This window comes from Ambystoma mexicanum, chromosome 14 (genome assembly GCF_040938575.1).
Source record: "Ambystoma mexicanum isolate Mex_15411 chromosome 14, UKY_AmexF1_1, whole genome shotgun sequence".
NCBI lineage: Eukaryota > Metazoa > Chordata > Amphibia > Caudata > Ambystomatidae > Ambystoma > Ambystoma mexicanum.
The window spans coordinates 280,439,127-280,451,691 of record NC_090940.1 but is presented as its reverse complement, the minus strand read 5'-3'; the positions used below and the strand labels follow the sequence as shown (position 1 = coordinate 280,451,691).

Genomic DNA, 12,565 nt, shown 5'->3' with positions numbered 1-12,565 from the left:
CATGCATAGCAGCTCAATAGACAGGAAGAACAATTACAACAAAGAGAATGGGTGTGTACGGTTCAAGAGCTATTTCACAGGGATACAATTATGGAATGGGACCATGAGCTCCCCTGAGACATAGAAGGGAGTGGTAACCTTTATGGTCAAGATACAAGTTAATATAAGTTGAGGGAAAATAGGGGGCGATTTTCGAACTGATTTACGGACATATCTTGTGGTTTTATCTCAGTATGGACTCAGTTCCTGAAAAGGGATGATGGGGTGGGATAAATTGTGTCTCTTGAAAAATTGAGCCATGTATTTTCTTGTTTATGTCGGTTGAGTTAACTTTATACTGAAAATGAGATCAAAATTAAATTGGAAAAAAGGCCCTGTGTGGAAATTGCTCGCAAGCTCCCCAGTCTTCAAGAGAATCTACAGGCTGAGCGAGTCTCAGCAGTGCGAGCAGGTTCTGCAGGACCTCTTCACAATGAGGTGCACTGTATTCGCATGACGATATCCAACATAGTACGCATGACGGTTAAATGTGCACCCAATATTCCAATTTTAGGGGCGAGGGTTCTTCAGGCCATGTCTGACATCACAAGCTGGGGAGGCTTGCAGGGAAAGGGGATCATCTTTATGCGACGGCCCTGGAGCAAATCACAGAGCGGGTGGCTTTCTCTGTCTCACTAGCTGTACACATAGGACTTTGCTGAACATTGGAATGCCCGATTGTGGGAAAATGTCCACGGCAGATGAATTTACTATCCAGCAGTGACATGTATCGGCCAAGATTACATTTTGTCAGCTCTTCCACTTGAATTCGACCTCAGTATGATACTACAGTTTTTCTATGTCTACTTGTGATCAAAAGTAACAGCTCCAAACATCACGAATGTGGCAGTTAACAAAAAGTAGTACAGGCCTTAGGGTCCTTCAATGCAAGACATTTTTTTTCCTATGGACGCAAGAGCTGTACTCTTAGGAATAACAATGTGTCTTTTGACTTGATCTTAATTTTCCACTGATGCGGATCAATACAGTAGTAAGAAGTTACTCGAATGCTCTGCCTAAACAGACAGCATCTGTTACAAATTAACAAGTCTCCTCCCTCACCTTTGTCTTATGATCAGTCAACAGGGCCATAAAAGGTGCATAGATAAAAACATGACAGGCATCTGTTGATCCGAGGAGGATAATCATTGCCATTAATATTAGAAAAAACGGTAGTATCTCAATGTCTGTGTAACATTAAACACTCACAGATTCAATTCCTTCTAGCCGAATGCAAGCTAGAAGGCAGTCGCTTGTACCATGCTACAGGTAGGAGGCAGCCATATTGGTACCACACCCTCTATTGCACAGCTTTGAATTGGAGACATTCATGCATCACCCAACAAAGCCAGGCAGGAAATTGTGAAGGCTTAACATTTCCCCTTCTCACTAATTACTAAAGTTCTGCACTCTACACGCAAACCCCCTGAGCCAATCACACATGGTTTTGAAATGATCCCTCCCAGAGATGGCAAACAACAGAACGCCATACCTCTAAAGACAACTTGAATACTGCAGCTCTCTGACCAATGCATCCTAGCGCCATGGGCACACAAAGCTTCCTTTCTGGACACAAACCCCTCAGATCATGACATAAAATACTTAGAAGTGCACACAGAATCAGGGTACTAACGTCTGTATTCATCAATGCAAGAGCACAGAAATCCTGCATTTTTCCTCACTGCATTCCAATCTAAATGGACCCCATTTTATCTCTCCCTACTAAACTAATCCAAAATTTGTCAGAAGGCCAGGAGGCCATGCAAATTGCTGCAGTGTCGGTATGAATCCCATCAACAGACAATCTAAGAAACGCACAAAAGTCAACCTCCGAAAAGAACCTCTCAACATTGCTGATAAACACTTAACGGGCGACTCCACCATATATTTAAAACTAGAGTGCTTCAAACTCTTTCTATAATCTGTGTGAGAGAACAGTCTTCCTGGCAAAATACTATTGAATTAACATTTTTAGCAAGTCTGGTGGAGACTTTCCCACAAACTTTTTGCAGGTTTCATGTTTCAACTAGTTAAAAATCCTGTTATACTGCAGTCTGTTTTTGCAAATCAAAGCTTTCTTGTTTGAGGCAATATGTGCAGCAAAAGGTTTCAATAGTTAAATATCTTTGCTATTATCATTCTCTTTGATTTCTTAACAGATACTCTCACGGAAAGAGGAAATCATTCTGCTTTCACCACTTGTATATCCGCTTGAATGCTCTCTGTACCTGCTCTAGTAGTAATCACTTCTTCCATATAAGTATCAACGGCAGTGGAAAACCTATTGCCTCTTGGTACCAGATGCACATTTATTTTCTTTTTAACCCATTCTGACCCACTTTAGGGGGCTCTAGGACAAGGTGTGTCCTTTTCAGTCTTTGCTTTCCCAGCCTAAGGAGGTTTGTTAGCAGAGGGCATGTCTAGGTCCTCAGTTAAGTCCTCCAACAATGTGCCTTGGAGATGGGTAGGGAGCAAAGCTTTCTTCTGTCTTGGAAGACCTCTTCCCCCCTGGCAGAGGGTTTTGGGAAGGAATGCTTTAGCAACTGAGTAGAGATTAATTCTTCCTGATGTCCTTGAAGGTTGAAAAGTGAATCAAAGAAGGAGGGGTGGACCCCCTCTTCTATAGGTAAATGGTCACAAAGGATTTGATGAAAGCAACCATGATTTAAGGGACCCATTCCCGGTCACAAATTACTCTGGTCTCCCGATGTCATATACAGAGTGCCTTGACCCACAGCAAGTGGAGGAGTCGGAAAGGAAAGACGATACCACAGAAAATCAAGTTAGAGGAATCCTTCATCAAGCCCCTTATTGCTCTCCACCTGCCCTAAAGCTACCACTCTCAGCATGCAGCTTCAAAGGCTTTCTGATGGCCAGTCGCATTGTGAGGCAAGCCTTTCCTATAGAATTGCCTCTTTGAAGCCAGGCTCTCAGGAGATCCCCCAGTGAGAGCTACCGGGCCAGGCAGGTGAGGAGTTACCGATCCTCCCACTGAGACAAAATAGGCAGGCAGCCTGAATTTTGTCTCATTAACTGGAATGCAGAGTCAATGTCATGATTCCTGCCCCTCATGTCCCCAGCCCTCCAAGATGTCAGGCTGGAGCCAGGCCACGATCACCTACGTGGCCCTCAAGGGCCTCTCCATCCCTCCAAAGACCCACTTGGGAGTCAGACCTGGTGCTTGTGGCACCAGACTCACTCACTCCCATAGGATAACATTGGGGATTGGACTTGTAGTGCATTGATGGGGACAAGATGGATGCCCCCACATATTTCGGTTCCCAGAACTGCTTGTGCAGTCTAGTCTTTTGGGTGTGGTTCAGCCCAGAGACACCTGGGATACCCAGAGACTATTTAAGCCACGCCCAGGCTGAGAAACATGCTTTGTGTTTTCTGCACCTGCAGCGTGACACTCACCGTGTTCGGATCGGTCTCCAGTAGACCTGCATCTTTCTTCTGCGCTCAGCTCCTGCAAGAACAAGAACACTGTTAGGAACAGCATTACCTTGCAGCGCTTCTGCCCACCATTCATCGCTTCTTCTGTTCTGCGGGCATCTTCGGCGGTGTCATTCCCATCCCGGCACGCCGCTACCTAAGGAAAAGGGAAAAGAACAGAAAATAGGCATTAGTAAGCTTTCAGCAAATCTTCGCATATTTTTAAAGACTGTACGAGCTTCAAACGCTTACCTGAATCCCAGCCGCTATGGGGGAACTCTGTCTCCGGAACTTCTCATCCATCTGCAAGAGGGAAAAGACACTCCAGGTTAGCGTGGAAACATCTAGAGGCGCAGCATACCGTGCTTACTCACCGCATTTCTTCTTCATAACCGGCATCCACGCTGAAAACGTTTCGGCACCTAAAAGACACAGAAAATAAACTCAGTTCAATACAAATATGAAAGGGTCGCATCGCGCTCTCACTCACCTTCAGCGCTACTCATGTCAGCAGCACGTCGCCATCCCCGGATGCCGGCCATCATCTAAGGAAGGAAAGGAACAAAGTTAGAGAACTGTTCAAAAGACTCATTATACTTACCTGTCGGACTCTTGTCAGTGAAGTAACTAGGCAGCAACGAGCCTGCATCAATCAATGCGGCCCTGCGCTGAAAGCAGGACGGAGAGCACACTTTCTAAGAAAACAAGGTGAGCTGTGGTTCAAAGGGAAGGGTTGTACCCCGGGAACAAGGGGTTCAAGCACACACAGACAATAGGGAGTTAAACTCTACCAATCCTGTGTTTCAGGCCCAGTCTCCAGTCGAGTAGACTCCAGGAAAGGGTTCGAGGTCGTAAGAGGTCAGAACAGGCCGAGTGACGTCCCTGTGGATACCAGGTGAGCGTTACAGTCAGGCTGCCTTCAGAGGCTATTGAATCAACATAGCCTCTCATAGCTGGTCTAAACTCACAGGGTTGACACTGGCATCATCCCGATTTGATGCAGCTATAATAATTAGGTTATCAGTCAGCATACCAAAACCTAGGTATGGTTTATATTTCAATATTACCCTGCCACAGGGCAATAGTTTATCATAATTATTAAAGGCATTTTGAACTATCGGTGCTGAAGTTAATGTAACAAAAGTGTGCAGGAACCTTGTCCTCCAGCAGCTCTCAAAGTGGCACATTTCACCTTTGACCCTGTTCTGTGCCAATGGAGAGTAGGAGCTACAGCTCTGTCGGGAGACTGGTGCAGCGGGCTACATGTGTAAAGGGTTCGAAGTTGACATGAGTTGGGAGCCACGGAGATCCTGGTTATAACCTGGGAGGGCCTGGTTGTCATGACAGAAACATCTACCAGGAGCTTCTTTTGACTCCTTAGCCAAACAAATATAGAAATAAAATATCAATATGTAAATCACATTAACTGTGCATTTGGGACTGTGTATAAATGAGCATGTTGACACATCTAGGAGACATTTAAAACATTGTGGTTATATGCATTAAGCAAACGGTTATAGTTTTCATCTCATGTGGGAGCAACATTTTTGGTCCACTCTATACTAGCTCCTAGATCCCCAGATGTAAGTGCTGCTTTCTGAGAGATACCCAGGAGCAACTTGAAGTTCCTGCTCATCAAATCCTTATTCAGTTCCCTGTGTGTGCACTACGCTTCTGGCACTGAGTTTTATGAATGTAATCCACCCTTTGTGAGATGGAATACCCGACTTGTTTTTATGGTCAATAAAAACCAAAAAAGCTACGGCTTCTTTACCTTTAACAGATGGAAACCCCTCACACATGGTTAAACGGAAAACATCACAGTAATTCACTTGTTCAAGTGACAAATAAGTAACTGTAAGATATAGCCGTATGTGAGGTCTTGGAAAGCAGTTTTCAGAAATCAGTTTTCATAACCAATGATAGGCAATTCTCAGTCCACATCCCTATTGTTTCATTTTGTTAACGTGCATTATTTCAGTTCGCAGCTTGTATTGTAGTGGCTCACGATATGAGCAAACGTTTACGATACCATTATGACGTTTAGTGTCTCTTTTTTTTTTTTTAACATGATATTGCAGACACAAAGACCAGCAATGCTGGCGCGAACTGTTCTGAAATGGTTGGCATTCCCTTTGAGTTTGTGCTGAATTACATATTACATATAGGGTTGACATCTCATTGAGTTTGTGCGTACACATGACATGTAGGGTTGAATCAATATATATGGGATGCCAACCATTTCAGAACAGTTCATGTCCGTTATTGCCCCAGATTCGGTGCAATCATGCCCAGGACTGGGCGCTGTACAGATTAATTCATTGCCCTGCACCACCCACAGCCCCACTGCGGTTCGCATGCCCTAGATTAGAAGAAGCCCTTACTTTGTACTTGGAACCCGCCTTGTCCTTCAGGGTGCAGATCATCAGGTAGACGGCGGTACTCTTGCCCCCTGTCTTGCACTGCGGCTGTCGACCGATTGATAGTACGGCGCGAGCACCTTTGCCCCTGTTCCTCATGCCGAAAGTGGGCAACATGCGATTGATGACTTCCACCTCGCACTGCAGCTTCATTATTGTGAACACCTCACCCCTAGGGATAAACTACTATCTAAAACAAGTCATTCCCTCGTTTGCAGAAATCACTCTTACAGCTCGCGCTCAAATCGTAACCGTACACACACTGGAACACATGTACCGCCCAGGTGGGTGGGGCCACGTCCAGATGACCAGCAAAACAGAAGTCTGGAATATGCCATTTTAGGATCAGGCAACTAAGGAACCTCACAGTTACCGCATCCAGAGCAGCAATGGTATTGTTTGAATTTAAAAAAATGGCCACTTCTAAGTGTAATTACGTTTTTAGACAATTTTAGTGAACCGCCTTAGTTAAAAAGAGGTTGCGCGTGAAAATGTAAACAGTTCAATTTACATTAAAATCCATCCAGAACGCACATCAAAGTGGGACTGTGGGACACAGCGATCGGCTTAAGGTGCCAACGTCCCAAGGACCGTCCCCAGTAAAGACCAGAGATCGCGCTACTTTTATCTCAAACTTTATGGACGAGATTATGATTAGTACCCGGAATAATGCCTGACTCGACGATGGATGTCATAAAATGCGTTGGCTTGCCACACAGTTCTAAATAAGAACTTCTAGACTGAGCATTTAACGAAAGTGGCAGTAGTGGATGACATGCCTCTGGGTAGAAGGGTTTATGGAGCCTTGGGTTAAATTCAAAGAACGGGGTCGTATTGTGCTTCTCAATCTTTAATTAAAACAGAACTGCATAAACTAGTATTACCCTCACAGCCATCTTCCTCGTCCCAGTACTTACTTTTCAGGCCCCGCCTCCCTCAACAGAAACCTCTTTCTAACTGGAGACTCTCCACGCCTCACACGAAGTATAATATCTCCTCCACCCATTACCTCCACGTCCACTCTTCCTCGTCCCAGTACTTACTTCATGAGGCACCCGCCTCCGACACAGGACCTTCTTCTATTTCTTTAAATCCCTATAACTCCTCCCCCACATCCATGTCACTCAGTTTAAATTTTTCCTGCCTCCGGCAGGTTGGACTTTTTCTTCCCGGTGCGGGGCACCAGGGAGCACCGATTGCTGGCCCCCTGGGGGGGGCTGTGTGGCGGGGCCCTCGGCTCCCTCAGGTGCGGCACTGCTCCTGGGCCCCCTGCGGGGCTTGGGGTCACAGTTGAGCTGGATTGCCTCGCTCGGTTCTTTGCTGGGCTCCGGACCGCAGCGTGAGCATTGTGTCCCGGGTCCTGCACGGCCCGGGGGAAGGTAAGGAGAGGGGAGGACTGGGCTTGATGTTTTTCCCCTCTCCTCCTGTTTTGGCCATCTTGATTCGACTTGGCAGTATGGGCTAGCCTTCCCTTTTGTTGTGAGGCCTCTCTGCTTCTTATCGTGGGGTGACAGTGGCAGAGAGTCTTTGGGAGTGCGGGGGCTCTGTTCTGTCGCAGGCATGTCACATACCACCCGCTCCTCAGACACACACAGCACAGGATGCACCGGATGTTATCTGCATTATCTGGGGGAAGGTAAGGAGAGGGGAGGACTGTGCTTGATGTTTTCCCCTCTCTTGCTGGTATGGCCATTTTGACTCCTTCGACATGCCGTTTTCCTCGTGCTTTGTGTGCACATCTTTATTGGAAATGATGGCAAGCACTTGGCAGTATGGGCTAAGCCTTCCCTTTTGTTGTGAGGCCTCTCTGCTTCTTGTCGTGGGGTGACTGTGACTGAGTATTTGAAAGTGCGGGGGCTCTGTTCTGTCGCAGGCATGTCACATACCACCCGCTCCTCAGAGACACACGGCCCAGGATGCACCGGATGTCAGCTGCATTCTCTGGGGGAAGGTAAGGAGAGGGGAGGACTGTGCTTGATGTTTTCCCCTCTCTTGCTGGTATGGCCATCTTGACTCCTTTGAAAGGCCGTTACCTCGTGCTCTGTGTACACATCTTTATTGGAAATGATGGCAAGCACTTGGCAGTATGGGCTAGCCTTCCTTTTTTGTTGTGAGGACTCTCTGCTTCTTGTCGTGGGGTGACTGTGACAGAGTATTTGAAAGTGCGGGGCTCTGTTCTGTCACAGACATGTCACATACCACCAGCTCCTCAGACACACACAGCCCAGTATGCACCGGATGTTGGCTGCATTCCTTGCGTGCTGCCTGTGAATATGGCGCAGATTTTGGACACATCTGCAAGCGGCCGGAAGGGTACCGGCCTGGCATAGTCTACACTTCGGGTTCGAGTCTCAGCGGTGCTGACTCGGTCCTTCATCCTTCCTAGACCGATGCATTGGAACGATTTAGAGCATGGGGCTACCAGCTACTGGATACAGGGCTCAAGCCACCTCTCAGTCATGTGGTGTGTTAGTGGTGTGTTTGGGTCTGTGATAGCTATGGACGCAGACTCCTTGTCCTGTCCTCTTCCTCTAAACTGCGCAAGGGAAAGTCAAAGGAGTTGATTTGCTTTTCCCTTGTCCGGCATGGAATTATGGAAAATGCATCATGGAAGTAACGACCATGCAGGGGGTTCCCAGTGTCTCTTCTTTTAGGCCCTAGGTCCTCCGTTGCTGACGTGTTGCTTTCACGCCTCCTCTCAGACTTGTGGGAAGTGATAGGGCACATGGTGGCACATGTCTGGGCTTAGAGGGGTTCTCAGAGCCCCTGGTGCCGGTGGAGGGGGATGTCACTTCAGTGGGTTTTCCAGTATAGGCATACCTCAGGTAGGGGGTTGCCTTTGATGTCGGCTATCCGGGATGGATTGCTTTGCCCCGCTTTGTGACCGTACTCTGCCCTTTTGATGCCAGCCTGGTGGCTCCTCTGTCGGCTGAGGGGGCCATAGTCTGCTGGACTTCTGGGCTGTCCAGTATCTTCCTTTTGATAGGTCAAATCTTTTTGTGGGCTGACAAGCATGCTGTTATATTGTGGCGCAGGCCTGTTTCAACGTCCTGTGATTTCCCTCTGGTGCAAGTGCAGTGACTGGCGGTTTTCCCTGGCTCCTCGTCTCTATCTTCTCGGAGGTGTATGGGACCGGTGGGGTTCGGCTTCCTGGGTAATGGGCTCCTTCTGGAGGGGGTATCAGTTGCCGTTCCTGTCTCCTCCTGTCCAGGTTTGCATGGTTAGGACTTTGGTACCCAGCTCACGGTCCAAGTAGTTGGCCATGGGATCCGTTCTCTCCGAACGGTTGTTGTGGGTTACCGTCTTGCCCGTTCCTCTCCCTGTTCAGGGTCAAGTTTTCTACTTGCGGGTGTTCCTGGTCCCTATGCCTTCTAGGATGTGTCACCTGCTTATGGGTCTCAAGACCCTGCACTGCTTGTCCGGATGTCTGGGGAGAGCGTACTCTGGATGTTGTGCAGGGGGGGCGCTTGCTGGCTGTTCTGGGCTGGGTTCTCAGAAGGCAGTATGTCTCGACTCACCTGTTGCTGAAGTTACGGGGCACGTGGCGTCTTGCATGTTTTCCAGTTCCTTGAGCCTGTCTTCGGTTACGTCTCCTGGTGTCTTATACTCTCTCCCACTGGCTCCCGACATTTCGGCTTTCGTAGTTTTGTTTTCAGTGTCGCCAGCGCTGCGAGTGTCCCTGCTATGGTGGCGGAGGGTTTCAGGTCTACAGGCTGAGGTGTGCATGGTCCTTCCTCCTGTGACCTCTCCTACTACCAACACCAGCAGAAAGGGTATACATTGGGGGTCCTCTCAGCTCAAGGGTTGACAGATCTGGGGAGAGCCGGTGATCATCCAATTGGCAAGAGTTGTGCCATTGTGCAAGCTCTGGTGTACTTCGAGGAGTTGCTGGACGGTCGGCGGTTTTTGGTCCGATCGGACAATACGACGGCCTTGGCATATGTGAACTGCAAAAGGGGTTCCGGCTGTTCCTTGAATGCTCTGGCAGCGCTGATAGGCACCTGGGAGGAATCTCATCTGGTGTATCTGCTGGCCTCACGTATCAGAAGGGTGGACAATGTTCAAGCGGATCTTCACAGACGCCGGTTTTCACTCCTCTGCAGAACTGGTCCTGTTGGCCCAGGTCTTTGCGGTGACCTGTGTCAGATTAGGGTCCTTGGTTCTAGACCTGTTTGCATCCCCGGCCTCAGCAGAAGTTCCCCTCTTCTGCTCTCGGTTTCAGGTTGAGGGGGTTGGGGGATGGACGCCCTCTCTGTACAGTGGCCTTGGGGTTTTCCTTTATGCCTTTCCACCTATTCCCCTTCTGCCCCGGGTGGTTTGGCGCATCTGAGTGTCCAGGGTGACTGTGTTGTTGTTAGCTCTGTTCTGGTGCCGCCGGAGTTGGCTCCCCTCTCTGTTGGAGCTTCGTTCCTAGGAACCTTGGCTGGTTCCGAGGTGGCCTTGTCCCCTTCAAGGGGATCTGCGGTTAGAATTCCACCGGATGCAATGGGCTGTGTGCCTATTGCTCAGTCTAGGTTGATATCTCAGGGGTTCTCAGATCCTGTAGTTGAGTCCAAATGGATGCTCTTAGACCCTCCACTCTGAAGGTGTTAGGCAGACATTGGGGCCATTTCTGAAACTGGTATGGGCAGTCTGGGATCCCTCCCCTGCGTTCTGGCCTCTGCTATCCTTCAGTTCCTCCAGGAGGGGTTTTGACAGGGGCCTGGCAGTTTTTCCAGGCTTCGCTCTCAGCGGGCCTCCATGAAATTCCTTTTGGGGGACTCTGACGGTCACTTGGATGGGGAGGTGTTGGTGGGGAAGTTGATCCAGGGTTTTTCTTCTTCCCTTCCTTGTGCTGATAAAGGGCTTTCCTTTTGGGATCTCCCTCTTGTATTACGGTTTCTTCACGGGCCTCCTTTTGAGCCCATTTCCGAGATTGATATCAAACATCTTACACTGAAATCTGCTTTTCTTATTGCCCTCACTTCTGCCCGTAGGCTTGGGGAGATTGGGGCTCTCTTATGTCATGCTCCTTTCCTGAGGGTGCTGCCAGACTCGGTGGTGCCGGGGTGTGGTCCGAAGTTTCTCCCTTCAGTTGTCTCTCGGGTTTCACACCTCTCAGGGTCTGGTTCTCCCTGACTTCTTTCATGATCCAAGAACGCCTGAGGAGGTGGCTCGGCTTAACATTGATGTCCGTCGGGACGCGTTGGAGTATTTGGCTTGGTTTGCCTTTTCCACCAATCTGATAGTCTTCTGATTGCTTGTGGTCTGGCTGGGGCTGGGCATAACGCATCTGTGGTTTCCATTTTCCGGTGGTTCCGGGTTGTGATCTCTAGGGCCTATGTGGCTTCTGGCCTGCCTGTGCCTGCGCACAATCAGGGGCGGTCTACCAGGGGTTTCGCGGCTTCCTGGCCCGATGTAAGGAGGGTTTTTCTCTGCAAGAGATTTGTATGGCTGCCGCCTTGGCTGGTCTAGGCATTTTCATCAACCGCTATGGGTTGAGTTTCTCCCACTCGGGGGTTGGTTCCTTCGTGGTTGGAGTTTTTGTCTGTGGGGATGTGATTTAAGAGTTATTGTGGGTGTGTTTTGCTGCACTGTTTTTGGCTCTGTCTCATTGGGACCTTTTCCCCGTTGATGCTTTGGTATACCTCATGAAGTAAGTACTGGGACGAGGAAGAGTGGACGTGGAGGTAATGCTCTGATTACTTACCGGTAATCTTCATTACTCCTAGTCCTACTCTTCCTCGTCACAGTACTGACGACCCTCCTCACCCTCCCTGCGGGGAAGGTCCCATGCTCCGGCTTGGTAATATGAAACTGAGTGACATGGATGTGGGGGAGGAGTTATAGGGATTTAAAGAAATAGAAGAAGGTCCTGTGTCGGAGGCGGGTGCCTCATGAAGTAAGTACTGTGACGAGGAAGAGTAGGACTAGGAGTAATGAAGATTACCGGTAAGTAATCAGAGCATTACCCATCAGTTAAAATGTTCCTATCCTGTGGATAGGGACGGACCATGATCCTTTCGCATACATGCCAATCCTCCCTATTTAGGAAGGAGACTCCTGTTTTTTCAATTATGATATGATAGATATTTTATATATAGCGCGCCCATACACAAGTGTTTAAAGGCATAATGAGGCAAAGGAGGAGTGCGAGGGGGGACAAGACAACGATCTTACGAGGCCCAGTTACATTCAGAACCCTGCAAGTGCAGGGGAGAGGGAAGGGGGAAAGTGCAAGGGGAAGTGGGGGAGTGGAAAGTCATAGCTCTCAACCATTTGTGTCGCAAAGGCGGGTGAAAACACCCGATTTTAGTTTTGGTGGGTGAGAGGCCCATTGAAACAAATGGGTGTGCTGGAGGATTAGCGGGTGAGTCAGCTGTTTACAAGGCGGTGACACCCGCCAAAAGCGTGAGTTGAGAACTATGAGAAAGTGCATGAACACGGCATCAAAATCAAAATATAGTGCAGCCAGCAGGTGGCAGGTACAGGAGTTAAGCGCAGACAACTTAAGTGCAGGTAAGGGGACTCTAGGGTTGCAGAAACAGATCCAAGTGCAAGGGTTGCCAAGAGGCGGGGCCGGTATGTAACTGGGTGGGCAGGGATCCGGGCCAGAATTCAGAGGGTAGCCAGGTGCCCAGTGCAATAACCAACAGAGATCAGCAGGGAGAGGAAGAGAGAAGGCAGAAGCA

The 12,565-nt window shown here is 48.7% G+C and overlaps 1 protein-coding gene across 1 annotated transcript in view; it reads right to left on the bottom strand.

The window, feature by feature from the left end:
* The window catches only part of LRR1 (leucine rich repeat protein 1), a 191,844-nt gene extending 185,662 nt beyond the window's left edge, over window positions 1-6,182 (bottom strand). The window contains exon 1 of the mRNA XM_069637395.1: window positions 5,859-6,182. Within this exon, the coding sequence (XP_069493496.1) occupies window positions 5,859-6,047 (189 nt within the window). The 5' untranslated portion in view covers window positions 6,048-6,182. The remainder of the gene's footprint in view (window positions 1-5,858) is intronic.
* Window positions 6,183-12,565: the final 6,383 nt, after the last annotated feature.